The sequence below is a fragment of the Phacochoerus africanus genome, chromosome 8, assembly GCF_016906955.1.
Source record: "Phacochoerus africanus isolate WHEZ1 chromosome 8, ROS_Pafr_v1, whole genome shotgun sequence".
Taxonomy (NCBI): Eukaryota; Metazoa; Chordata; class Mammalia; order Artiodactyla; family Suidae; genus Phacochoerus; species Phacochoerus africanus.
Genome location: NC_062551.1, coordinates 96,283,969 through 96,297,910, shown reverse-complemented (window position 1 = coordinate 96,297,910; position 13,942 = coordinate 96,283,969). Strand labels below are relative to the sequence as shown.

At 43.0% G+C, this 13,942-nt stretch overlaps 1 protein-coding gene across 1 annotated transcript in view; it reads left to right on the top strand.

The window, feature by feature from the left end:
• CEP192 (centrosomal protein 192) overlaps window positions 1-13,942 on the top strand; it is a 126,132-nt gene that overhangs the window by 18,116 nt on the left and 94,074 nt on the right. Inside the window, exons 8-12 of the mRNA XM_047791468.1 lie at window positions 411-561; window positions 3,228-3,415; window positions 7,326-7,401; window positions 7,469-7,815; window positions 9,658-9,713. Of these exons, the coding sequence (XP_047647424.1) occupies window positions 411-561; window positions 3,228-3,415; window positions 7,326-7,401; window positions 7,469-7,815; window positions 9,658-9,713 (818 nt within the window). The remainder of the gene's footprint in view (window positions 1-410; window positions 562-3,227; window positions 3,416-7,325; window positions 7,402-7,468; window positions 7,816-9,657; window positions 9,714-13,942) is intronic.

Here is a 13,942-nt window from a genome sequence, read left to right as displayed (position 1 = left end):
GCTTTGTTTGTTTTTAATAGCCACACCCGCTGCCTGTGGAAGTTCCCAGGCCAGGAGTTTAATCTGAGTTGCCACTGCAACAGTGCTGATCCTTTAACTCGATGTGCCCGAGCTGGGGATCGAACCCGAAGTCAGATTCTTAACCCATTGGGCCACGTGAGAACTCTGAAAGCTTTTTTTTAATGAATTAATTTTTTTAAAGCTTCAAAAAATTATTGATATATATATATATATATATATATATGTGCGTGTCTTATATAAAAAACATCTTTACCATTTATCCAGAGCGATGTGTAGCCCGTAGGTCTCTTTTATTTAATTGTAGTTTTGTCATTTGAGGACAAGGACACAGACGTAGGCTCCAAAGCATAGTATTAGCTGTGTTCATGTGTTGACTACTTTCCTTTCAGCTAACTATATGGACAACTGGAAGTGCACTGGGATTCTGAAAGGTAACGGGAGCCCTGTCAGTGGGAGTTCTCAGCAGGGAAACGCAAATCCTTCCCTAGGTTCAAATACCCCAAATCTGCAGCATTCACTAAATGGATCTTCTGCCAGCAGGTAGGCTGTTTTATGAGAAAACTAGACATTATCTTCCTTTTAAATCATTCTGGTAGCTGTACTAAAGATGTGCTGTTTCTTGGATTTTAAGCTTGAATGAAGAAATTCACATGTAACTGTGATGCTAGAAAAAAATGCACTTAGGTGGCTGTATATGTGGCTTACTTGGTCTTAATATTTACAGGTAGGTTCTGAGGCTGTTAAACCAAATTGTTTTCTGAAATGTAGTGGTCTCTCAGAAATGCCTATAACTCTGTAAGATTTTACTTTGCTTTGAAGTAGTGAGACGAAGAGGAAATGCTGGACAACACTGGGGCTTTAGTCCAGAGGAACATGAGTGTTGCTAGTGCTGGTAGGGTAGCCTTTGAGTCAGGTGAAAATGAAATTTTAAGTAAAAACACCAATCAAGGCTTTGTAGAAGAGTGAGTTAAAATTTTTTTTTTTTGGTATGTGCGTTTCAAACTTTCATGGAGATTATAAGAGGAAATGGTAAAATTCTGAGTTCTTGATTTTTAGAATTTTCAGTGTATTTTAGATTCTCAGTAAAGAACGATGTCATCTAAAGAATCATCGTTTTGTTTTCATATTCAAGTTTCAAATGTGAATTTGTAAGGTAAAGTTATTTTACTCTGACTTTGTGAGTAATTGGGGATACTGTCCAGGAAACATCAAAGCACAGCTATAACAAGCTGTCCTGTGGTTGTCCTGTTGTGATAAAGTATGTAAGAGAATTGTATTTAAAATGTCCTCAACTCGTTTTATATTGTTATATTTTTATAAAGAAGTCCTGCTTTTTAATAAGTATTTGCATGAAAACAATTTCAGGTTACTATAGAAGATAGCAGATTATAAAGGTTATTTCACGAAGCAGAAGATACTAGTGTTGATTGTGTTTTAAAAATCTGGGTTTTGGGTGCTGCCTGTACTGCATATTTTCTTTTGTAAAGAGCTTTGACCTCTTGATCTGTGTTCTTATTGTGCCAATAACCGTGTGCGTTAGATCTGTGATGCATTTTCCCTTCTCCATTTGTATTATGTCCTTTAACAGAAAGCACAGCTGAGTACCAGCTAACTGGAGTAACTTTGCTGTTTTGCTGCTTGTTGCATGCACACAGGAATGGAAAGCGAGCTCCTTTTCCCCTTCCCCAGCGCCGTTTGACCTCTCCCAAGATACACCAGCAGCCTGCTTACTACTAAACGCAATCCAAAAGGCCTTTAAAAATACAGTGTATATCATTTTTTTTGTACTAGCCAGTTTATTGACACTATTTGAAACTTTTGAAATATAAACGGAGAGGCTTTTTGTTGAGACATTGTCACCAAAACAATTTTTTGAAATGTTTCTGAAACTAACATGGGTTTTAAAATTAAAGGATTGTTACCATCCTCAGTTGTTGGGAGGAGGGAAAAATATCACTTTATTCCATTTGGAGAATATTATTATCTATAGGTGTATGACTTTTATTTTCTAAAACAGTAAGCTAAAATGAATTTTTATAATTTTAATTTGAAGACTGAATAAATATTTTTCATAAAGATTGTTTTGAGTGCTAATTTGTTTACCTTTTGTAGAATTGGTTTATACATGATAATCAGTACAGCTGTTATTTCTTTGTAATATTTAAAAAATATTAGTGAAGGACTAAGAGATGTAGTGAAATGAAAGTAACTTGACTGTATAGTTTGTAGCCAAATTAAACATTTGGTATTGCTTCATTTATAATCTGGTGATAAAATGAAAACACCTTTGTAAGTTCTTGATTCATACTCACTAAAGATATTTCTAATATGTGCTTGTACATTTTTATGGTGTGATTCCGGGGCTTAAGTTTTCCTTCAAGTTGAATTTGGACACATTATTTAAGAAGCAGTTAAAATTTAGCTAAAACTGCATGGACAGTAACCTCCACATTCCATGCCCCAGGATCTTCTTGATTTTGTTGGCTGCTTCATTTAGTTCATGTCTCCTGATGACAAAGCTAGAAATCTTTTTTTGCAAAATTGCTTAAGTATTACGGGTAAGTCATAAAATGGCAGAAGACTAAGAGGACATATTTTTTGAGCCCTTTTACTTATCAAAATTTTGTACTATCCTAAGATTTCTGAAGAAAAACAGCTAAGTATGTTCAAAGATCATGTTTCTTCAAAAGCACGTTGCAATAGCTGGCTATACTCTGTGATTGTCTCTCTGAATTGCTTCTGGGTATCATGTATTCACTAAAAAACGTGCTGCTGCTGCTACTGCTGCTACAGATGAAGCGGTGCTGAAAGAGAAAGCTTACTTGATTTGTAAATTACAGTGCAGGGTCAAATGCGTCTCTGAGAGATTAAGAAATGTTTTAAATTATAAAATTAACGTCTTTTTGTAACATTCATACTGAGAATTTCTTTTCTTTTTTTTTTTTTTTAGCATTTTTAGTTTAACAGATTGTATTTCTTTTTTCAAGTTTCTATACTTGCTTAAACAAGCCTGATTTGAGTAAGGGTCTTGATTTTGCTGTTATGTTCTGTTAGTTTTGGCATGAATATACTAAAGCTTTTTTTTCTAGCATGTGTTTTTTCCTCTTTGGTTCTCTTTGTATTTACTCCTTTTCTCTTTTTCTTCTGTTTTTTCTTTTTTCTCTCTCTGTTGTTTTGGTGTTTTGTTCCTGTCTTCGCTGTTTCAGGTGTTTCTTTCCCCCTCTGGACTCCCCACGGGCTGCATGGAGCCGGCCCAGCTATGCCCAGCTCCCTCCTCCTCCTCCTCTGGTAGAGCACTCTTGCGCTGCTGACACTGCCAGCCTCCAGTATCCTCACCCTCGCAGACCATCTCTCTCTCGGCCTCTTAATCCCTTGCCTGAGAATGAAGGGGTTTAAAACACTGATTTGACACTTAAAGGCCTTATTCAAGTGCTTGTAAATGCTTTCATTCTTGGCTTTTTGTTTTTCTTCATTTTCTTTCAGAAGATTTTTCTAATTTAGGGTCTGTCTTGCATGTACTACAACCAGAACATGGTGTTTGGAACCTAAATGTGTTTGTGCTTCCACATCAAAGGAATAGTTGCCTCGTTGGTTGATAACCTTTGATGAAATATGAGATGTGTACACACAACAGTGACTCTGAGAGTTAACACACAGTAGCTGACTTCAGAACCTTTGGTGAAATACGAGAGGTATACACATGACAGCCACAGTAGCTGGCTTCAGAATGCCTGTTCTGTACATTTTATTTTGAACTGTCACGGTATTAAGTTTCTTGTGATTTGTCATACTGGTTAATGTGAAAGCATATCATTACAAAGATCATTATAAAGTTCACTTTGCCTTTGAGATGTATTAAGAAATGTTCTTAATTTTACAGGCTAATGTTGCAAATGACTAGTTTGTAAAATAAATCATTCCTGTGTATAAAGCAGCAAAACTTAATATGGACTGTTTGGTCTTTTTTTTTTGTTTGTTTTAAAGGAGACTGCCTCTTTTACTACTTGGAATTACTGTTTAAAACTTTTGTAATTATTGTCCAAGTAGATTCTTTAATAAAATATATTTTTAAAGATATGAATCTGTTGACTTATAAAAATAGAATGTATCCTATTTGATGGTTGGTAATGCTTTTATCTTCTTAAAATATCACATTGCTAAAACAAAAAATCCAAACAAATTAAGGGCTAATCATGACATTTATTTAGAAAGGAGAAAGTTATATGTAGACTAATATCTAGAACTGAAAAATGTCCGCTTTCAATATAATATACATTAGATTGTATTCTAAAATGGTATTTTATTTTTTGCTTTTTAGGGCCTCATTCACAGCATATGGAGGTTCCCAGGCTAGGGGTCCAATAGAAGCTATAGCTGCTGGCTTACACCACAGCCACCACAACGCCAGATCCGAGCCACATCTACGACCTGTACCACAGCTCATGGCAACGCCAGATCCTTAAGCCACGGAGCAAGGCCAGGGATGGAACTCACAACCTCATGGTTCCTAGTCAGATTTGTTTCTGCTGAGCCATCACAGGAACTCCCCTAAAATGATATTTTAAAATCTGAAATCAGAATATACTTGACAATAACTGATAAAATGATTAAAACTGTGGGACTAGTAATATTTCAGTTTTCTCAGGAATTCTCATGGCTAGAGAAAGATGTAATTGGAACAGCATGTCTGTAAGCTAATCACATATAGATATAGTTATAAATGTATAACTTATAACCCAATTTTCTTTTCTTTCTTTTTTTTTGTCTTTTTGCCTTTTCGCCTTTTCTAGGGCTGCTCCTGTGGCATATGGAGATTCCCAGGCTAGGGGTCGAATTGGAGCTGTAGCCGCCAGCCTACGCCACAGCCACAGCAACACGGGATCCGAGCCACGTCCTCGACCCACACCACAGCTCATGGCAACGCCGGATCCTTAACCCACTGAGCAAGGCCAGGGATCAAACCCACAACCTCATGGTTCCTAGTCGGATTTATTAACCACTGCACCACGACGGGAACTCCCTAACCTAATTTTCAAAGACTCTTTCCTGTCAGTGTCATAACCCTTGAGCAAAGGATAAATAGCTTCTAAGATACATTTAAGGAACATGTGAATTTTGTTATGTCTAGTAATTTAAATGTTTTGTATGTAGAGTTATCTTAGCATTCCAATGTAAGAAAAAAGCTCTTTCTAAATAATTTTCAAAGGTCTTCATTCTGTTAAAGAATATGTTTAAGACTAGTGGACTTGTCTAGTTTCGTAGTAACAAGGATCTCACTTTAAGCTGGGATCTAGCTCAGGATTAGGATTCCAGGTCTTTGAGATTTCCAATCATTGTAGAGGCACCTGGGATAGGATGGTATAATGAGTTGACACAGACTCTTCAATATTAGTGAATATTGGGCATCTTGTATAAGATACTGAGTCAAATAATCAGAGATATGTAAAAAGGAGGTAGTTTGCATACATTCACTCTGATGGAAGAAGGCATTTACAGAATTTACAAGGGGTAATGAGGATTCAGCTTCATAGTAAAGGTTGAGCAGTACAGTAGGCATTACATTGATTTATTGGAGCCAGCAGGGTTTGGAAGGGATGTGACATCTCACGGAGGAAGGTAGAGTCCAGGGAGATGGTCCAAACCCAGAACAGGATGGGGTGTGTTCAGGCAGGAGGATGTGAGTATTAGTCTCATGAAAGAATAAGATTCATCTGGGGAGCAAGTGAGATTTACATTGTAGAAGGTATCTGTGGTTGACATGTTACCACTCAAAACAGTTGGTAAAGGGGAGTTACGGGAGACACCTGCCTTTTCCTAACTGGATAGGCATTACTTCTAACTCCCTGGGCGGTACCTGTGGCCATGGGGCTGCTTCAAGCTCTACTTGAATGTGGAGATGGGAATTCACTGGGAGTTCTTCGTCTTCAGCTGGCAAGTGAAGTTGGATATGTTAGTTGAGTACTTCCTTCTACAGGCCAATATTGTAGATGCCTTATGCAACTTAACTGGTTTAATCCTCAACCAAACCTTGAGGACACCTGCAGCTTAAAGCTGCGTGAGGCTGCACAGCATAGGCAGTGAGAACACTGAGATTTGAGCAGATTTAGGCAGTCTGGTGTCAAGAGTCTAGGTTCTTGTCCTGCAGATACTTTGGGATCATGGTCGGGTTGCTGGGTGTTTCGGGGAGAGCTCTGGTCATTTGATCTTTGTGAAGGATGGTAAGCTGGTAACAGGGTGGAGCATGGACACATTCCAGCAGTTCACCACCAGCATGTGGCCATGGTGTAGGTAGAGGGCTGCTCCTTACACAAAAATAGCATCCTTTCAGCTCTAGCGCTAAATATTTGGATTATTTTTCAAGATTCAGAAAATCTTGGCAGTGCTTCTTTGCCTGCCTGCTTGTGTCTCTCACAAGCATCCTATTTTAATAAATCTATTTCTGGCCTATCAAAAATATTTGAGATTTTCTCCACTTAATCTTTGTTCATTGAGTGTGGACAGAGGTAGAAGAGGGGGGTAGTTAAATGTCAAGGCTGGGAGATTTCAAGAAGAGATGTCAAGAGAACTGCGGAGATGTCACTGACTCTGACATTTGTGGAAGTAGTGTTTGGGGCCAAGCCAGCCAGAAAACATGGAATGAGTGATGTAAGATGTGAGAGGAGTTGATTAAGGGTAGGAAAGACAGAATGATTTTTGTGAGATGAAACAATTAAGGAAGGGTAGGTGTTTTGCTTCGTTTTTAAGATGGAGAGATGCAGCATTTCCAAAGGCAGAGAGAGAGCAAAACAGTGACATGGCCTGCAGGAATGGTAATTGGGCAATATTTTGGAGGAGGTAGAAAGTCATGTGATTAACATGTCTTTCCCCACCAGGCTAAAATTAGGAATAGGGACTGTTAAAGTCAACTTTTTTCCCCCATTCTCTCCCAAATGTGCTGGGCAGCGTCAATATTCATAACCGGTTTGAATGAAGTTTAGGAGTTTACTTTGGAAAAGAGGGACTGTGTGGAAGAAACTCTGAGATAAAGCGAAGTGGTTTGAGTAAAGCTGAGCAGCAGTAAGGTTTCAGTTAGGGCTTCGTGCTGAGCAGGTGTTGGTGATGAGATTCGTGGCTACGGAGGACGGGAAAACGTAGGAAGGTAATTAGGGATGGATGGTCTCACCCTTTTCCACCCAGACCAACCTTACTGCGCTGTAACAACGACTCGGTGTAGCGCGGACCCGGGGATGACTTAAAACAGTAGCTGCAACCGTGTAAACAAACGTGCGGCAGATGACCGCACATTTCACCGTCCGTTCCTGTAGGGACAGAGTGCCGACGCTTCCGAGGTCGGGGTGTGTCAGGTGAATTGTCCACCCGAAATACTGTAGTACACACAAGGTGAGAGACCGCGCCCGGGTGTCCCGGGTAAGGGAGGGCGTTCTTCTCCAGTGGGCGTGGCTCTCAGGGCGGTGCCTTCAGGCTGGAGTACGACTTCAAGCTTCAAATCCGGGCGCGCACCCTCGTCCAATCAGCGCGCTCGTCCCTTCGCGCTGTCCAATCCAAAGCCCGCTCGGTGTCCCCGCCCCTCGCCTCGTGCCGCGAACCGACGTAAACCCGAGGGGCGCGCGGTACGGCCTAACCCGGCGGCCGCAGTGGGGGACGGGCGCACGCGCACTTTCGATGCTCTCGGACACCGGACGCCCCCTCCTCCGCGAACTTTGAGCTTGCTCGGCCTTTGCTTCCCGCTACGCGGGCTCGGTGGAGGGGCGGCGGCGACTTGTGCTGATGTGAGAGCCGGGCTTCCGGACTCGGGTCTCGTTTCTGTTGCCCGGTCCCGGGCCTCCCCTCCCTCATACGCCCCCCCCGCTCGCGGGCTGGGCGGGCGGGGGTCACGCGCTGCTGACCGGCGGGTCCCGCTGCGGCCCCGCGGATCGTTTCTTGGAAAAACGGGAAAAGAGACAGTGTTTGACGTCACTCTGCTTTTTTTCTCCCGACTGCAGACTTTGTTTGCTGAAGCATGAGGTCCCCTTCGAGGCGGTCGCCTGGAGGACAGCTGTTTTCATGACAGTGTTTTCACTCGCTGTTACCATTTTGAGGTCGTTCGACTGGAGTTTTTACTGCCCAAAATAAACTCTTTCTCCGGATTTCAAGTTTTAGGGCAAAGATTACGGTAAGCTTTGAAAACTGCTATACCAAGTGCCTACCTAGTTGTAAAGAGTGCCCTAGGATTTTGGGGAGGTTTGACTTTGCCTTTGTTCTGCAGCATATGCTTTTGAATGTGTTCACTTATAAACGTAGGCTTCCAGTCGACTACAGCAAATGATATTTTATATATCCAGGCCCGAAATTAAAGTAATTAAATGAGTAAACTCAAGCATGAAAATTGACGTTGCTGCTTTAAGCAAAAATCAAGAGAAATCCCAAACATGGTTACTTAGTTCAGACATAGTCAAGGGAAGTATAACATTGTGTTGTGTTAATACTTAAGGTGATTGAGGAGGGCTGGTAATGCAATATGGATGAGTTAGGGGATTTTCCTTTCTAAGAAAGCTTTAGGAATGTGGGGCAACATGGATGGCTTAGAGCAAGCGTAATTCTTTCTGGGAAAGAGAGACTGCGTATTAGATTGCATCTTGAGGAATCTTCCACTGGATTGTGTTACTGTTTGCATGCTCAGCAAAGCTCTACTGGAGCGCTTTAGCTGTGTCATAATTGATAGGGGTTGTCAGCTTCCTTAGGGGAGCTGCCATGTATGTTGCTTCATGCCACCATGCAGAGGGTCTTTCATAGTTTGTGTATGATAATGATTGTTGCACGAATGATCTTTGCTTAATATCTGATTTTCTTGGATTTGAATCCTAAAGAGGGATGGTAACCTTTAAAGAGATTGGTGTATATTTGGACAGGGTGTATGTATTTGTAAATGAATGAGTGACTTAGTAAGCACAAAACTAGATGCAGGAGGCTAGTTGGAAGATTTGTGTAGTAGTTTAAGGAGTGACATACAGGCAAGGCCTCTGCTCTTAGGAAGCATTCTTTTAGTGGAAGAAGACAGACCAACATGGACAGTGATAAATGCTGGAAGAAATTAAAATGATCGTGGAAAACTGTGGGGCCACTTTGACTTCCTGATAGGGGGTCACCTCGCTTAGAAGGTGACCTTTACCTTGAGGTGAATGTTGGGAAGGAGCCAGCTGTGCAGGTATCTATAAGCGTATTCCAGGCCCCAAGGTAGGGACGGGTTTGGCTGTTGCAGGAATGGAAAAACTAGTGTGTGGTGAGTGAGGCTGGGTGGGCGGGAGAGGAGGTGCCTCACTGAAGTTGTCAGGAAGGTACGGTTCCAGATTCACATGTAATGGCCCCTTTGCCAGTGGAGAAGGAATTGTAGGGTAAGACTGGAAGCGTGGAGGCTGGTTAGGAGGCTTTTCAGTAGGGCAGGGTAGTTGTAGCAGAGACAGATGTGGAATGATTCAGGGTGTTTTCAATGTAGACATGCCTTGCCCTCAGGAATGGGCTCCACTAGATGTGTTTTGTTTGGCAACGATGATTTCACTGAATTTAAATAGGTTCACGTGCATCTGTAGCTTCACTTGGTCTTAGTGTCTGTCAGTGTGTTTGCCTAAAGGCACTGAGTTTGAGATCTCTCCATTTAAGGCGAGGGCTGCATGATGGAGCTGAGGTCCGAGTTCTGGGCATCCCCAGCAAGTAAGGTGAGGATGGAGGGAGGGGAGAAAGGCTGACTTTCTCAGGAGACAGGAAGCCAGGGGAGAGTTCTCAGCTAAGGAGTGATGGCCTTTGACTTGTCCAGCAGGATCACTGGAGTGTAAGGGGTGAGGGGGTGTCTTGGGAGGAGGAGGAGAGGCAGGGAGGCTTCTTGGAAGTAGCAAGAAACCACTTGGCTGTTGGGAGTTGCTGAGGGGTTGCATGTAGGGTGTGTGTGTGGTTTTTGGTCTGAGCACCTGGTGAATGGGGTCGTCATGGCTCTATGGGAACGACTGAAGAGCAAGCTTTTTTGCAGGGGTTCCAAGGAGATGGAATCAAGACTGACGTTAGGGGTGCTTGTTAGAAATCCAAGTGACAATGTCAGGTGGGTAGGGCAGGGGAAAGGCCCCAGGCTGAAGATGGACCTGTCCTGTGGCTTTGGCATCTGGAAGCTGAGGGCAGTCATGCAGAGAGGGTGGGCAGGTGGGAGAGACCCAGGAGCACCCCAGGAGCCGTCACTGGCAGGGGCTGCAGGAGAGCAGGAGGCACCCTCCAAGGACCAAGAAGCAGTCGGTGAAGCCCCGAGCCCAACAGCTATGAGTCAGAAACCAGGTGAAGGAAGTTTCTGAGAGGAAGGAGTGAGAATTCAGTTGTGTTGGGTCAGAGGCGGAGGTCTGAAAATTGACCTGGGGTTATGGGGCTGTGTAGCAGGGAGGGCAGTGGTGATGTTGACAGGTGTTTGGTGGGGTGGTGGCACAAAGCCAGCCTCGAGTGGAGCTGGGTGGGCACAGGTGATTCCTCCTGGAGGTCTTGTGGGAAGGCAGCGCAGATGGGGCAGCAGTAGCTGCAGGGGTGGCAGGGTCTGAGCTGGAGGAGGGCTTCCTTAAAGGTGGGAGAACGAGCAGTGTTGAGGGAAAGACCGCAGAGCTGGGGTGCTGGCAGGAGGGGGCAGTGCTGGAATCCTTAACCCACTGAGCAAGGCCAGGGATTGAACCCACATCCTCATGATTCTCACTTGGGTTCGTTACCCCGAGCCACAACGGGAACTCCTTACTCGTCCTGTTTTTTTTTGTTTGTTTGTTTTTTATTTTTTTAGGGCCACACTCAAGGCATATTGAAGTTCCCAGGCTAGGGGTTGAATCGTAGCTGTAGCCACCAGTCTACATCATAGCGACAGCAACACCAGATCCAAGCTGTGTCTGTGACCTATGCCACAGCTCACAGCAACGCTGGATCCTTAACCCACTGAGCAAGGCTAGGGATCAAACTCGAAACCTCATGGTTACTAGCTGGATTTGTTTCCACTGAGCCACTGCAGGAACTTCTCCATATTCATCCTTAATCTCTGAAATCAGGGGCTAGATTTTGCTAGTTCTGTTTTTTCTACTCCATGTTAGAATGTGCACTCGACTGACATACTTTTAGGTAATGTTCTGAAATAATTTGGATGTGCCATTAGTGTTGTGCCATTAGTGATAAGTTCAGTCCGAGAGTAAATTAAGCTGTGTTGTATTTCATTGTTATGTTAATTATAAGATAGTTCTCAGCTATAAAGTAGAAGTGTAGTCAGAATTACTTTACCTTACAATGCTTGCTGATATTACGCCTTCTTAGTGCTGTTTCAAGAAAATAGGATTTTTTCCCTAAGATTTATCTGTTTTCTAAGGTTTATGAGACTTGTACTCTTGATCATTTGAAGAAGTTTTATAGTAATATTTGATTTATAAAATATTTTTATTGTTGCAGTGAGATGGAGGATTTTCGAGGTATAGCTGAAGAGTCCTTTCCAAGCTTTTTAACCAACTCATTACTTGGTAATAGTGGGATTTTGGAAAATGTCACTCTTTCTTCAAAGCTTGGCTTGCCTGTTGCTGTCTCAACACTTGCTAGAAATAGATCCGGCACTGATAACAGGTAGGAATGGATCCTTAAAGCATGTGACATATTGATTCTTCTGTACATTTTCTCAGCTAAACTTGAGCTTTTGCTTTACCTGAGGGAGCTGGCCATTTATGCAAAGTCAGTATAGGAAATAAAACTCTCTTTTCTATTCCATCACCTTCTCAGTGGTGGGTGGGTAAATTTGGGATTGAGCACCAGTGATGAGCACCTACTGATGGCTTTTGTGCCCATAGTGTTTGCCTTTGGACTAGTTCAGCCTCGTGGTGGCTGATCATTTGAGCTGCGTCCCCAAGGGTGATGTGTACCGTTTGCCTGTTGAAGAACCTGAGTGCTTTCCTGCCTTTCCACCTGTACCATCGGTGCAGAGATTCATCTTTATGTTTGGAATGAAGGGGTTGGATTAACTCTCTCAAAACCTTGAGCTTTAAGATTTCTGTGACTCTTTGGTTTACTCCATACACATTCTACTGCAGAGATTTTCACTGCTTTGCAAGTGAGGTGATGGGGTTTTTTTTTTTTGGTCTTTTCCAGGGCCACACCTGCGGCATATGGGGGTTCCCAGGCTAGGGGTCTAATCAGAGCTGTAGCTGCCAGCCTACGCCACAGCCACAGCAGTGCAGGATCCAAGCCACATCTGCGACCTACACCACAGTTCACGGCAACGCCGGATCCTTAACCCACTGAGCAAGGCCAGAGATCAAACCCGAAACCTCATGGTTCTTAGTTGGATTCGTTAACCACTGAGCTACTACGGGAACTCCGGGGTGATGGTTCTGAACATTGGGGGCCCCATTCGTTTTTACCCCAAAGTGGTTGGTTTAAACTGTCAGTACAGTTCTATGTCTTGGTGGGTTTTAAATGTGTCTGATTTAATTATAACAGTTAAATACATTTTTTTGTGTGTAGGTATTCTGATGTCCAGGCTTCTTACTTAGTGGAAGGAAAGTTTTTGGTTCCATCTGAGTCCCCCGGCAGCCAGAGTGAAGGTGTGCCGAGAGAGAGGTTACAGCTTGTCTTCCAGGATGATGAGTAAGTCCCTGCTTGATCTTGCATCTCCGTGTATGTTAGCACCGGGCTTCTCATCTACCAAAAGTGACCTGGGGTTGTGTCTCTTCCAAGAGTTTTTCTTTTTCTTTCTTTCTTTTTTTTTCTTTTTTTTTTTTTTTTTGCTTTTTAAGGTCTCACCCTAGGCATATGGAAGTTCCAGGCTAGAAGTTGAATTGGAGCTACAGCTGCTGGCTTATGCCATAACCACAGCAACACTATGGGGTCTGAGGCAAGTCTGCAACACACATCACAGCTCATGGCAACACCAGATCCCCAACCCACCGAGTGAGGCCAGGGATCAAATCCACATCCTCATGGATCCCAGTAGGATTTGTCAACTTCCAAGCCACAAAGGGAACTCCTTCCAAGAGTTTTCTTTATGTGATGCTAGTAACAAACATTTTTAGTCTTTCAAAATACCTTTTCTCTTCCAAGCGTAATATATACTTACTGAAAGAATTATAAAATACAGGCAGTAAAAAGGGAGACAACAAAGGCTTGTAGCTCCACTAATGGGCACATAGCCATTAATTCTCTTCTTTCTTCTTTTTTTCTTTTGTTTTATTAGGGCCGTATCCTCGGCATATGGAGGTTCCTAGGCTAGGGGTCTAATCGGAGCTGTAGACACCAGCCTACGCCACAGCAATGCCAGATCCCAGCCGCATCTGCGACCTACACCACAGCTCACAGCAACAACGGATCCTTATCCCACTGAACGAGGTCAGGCAACGAATCTGAAACCTCATGGTTCCTAGTCAGATTCGTTTCTGCTGTGCCACGCTGGGAACTCCAATTCTCTTCTTATTAGTTTTCTTGACCATCTTCAGTGCACGTGTACATATGTATATGTATGAAATGGTTTTTTACAGAAGTGGGATTAAACTGCACAAGCTGTTATAACTTTTAGAAATTAACAACTGTGGTCATCTTTCTATTATAATGAATCTGGGTTACATGTCAGTGTCAGTGACTATACCATGTTAGGCATTTAGATTATTGGATATATTTTTTTTTTCTTTCTTTCTAAGGCTGCACTGGTGATGTATGGAGGTTCCCAGGCTAGGGGTTGAATCAGAGCTGCAGCTGCCGGCCCACACCACAGTCACCTCAATGCCAGATTCAAGCCGCATCTGACACCTACACCACTGCTCACAGCAGTGCTGATGCTTAACCCACTGAGCAAGGCCAGGGATTAAACCTGCATCCTCATGGATACTAGTTGGATTTTTAACCTGCTGAGCTGCAGCGGGAACGCCTTCTGTCCATTTTTTAATTGGGCTTTTTTTTG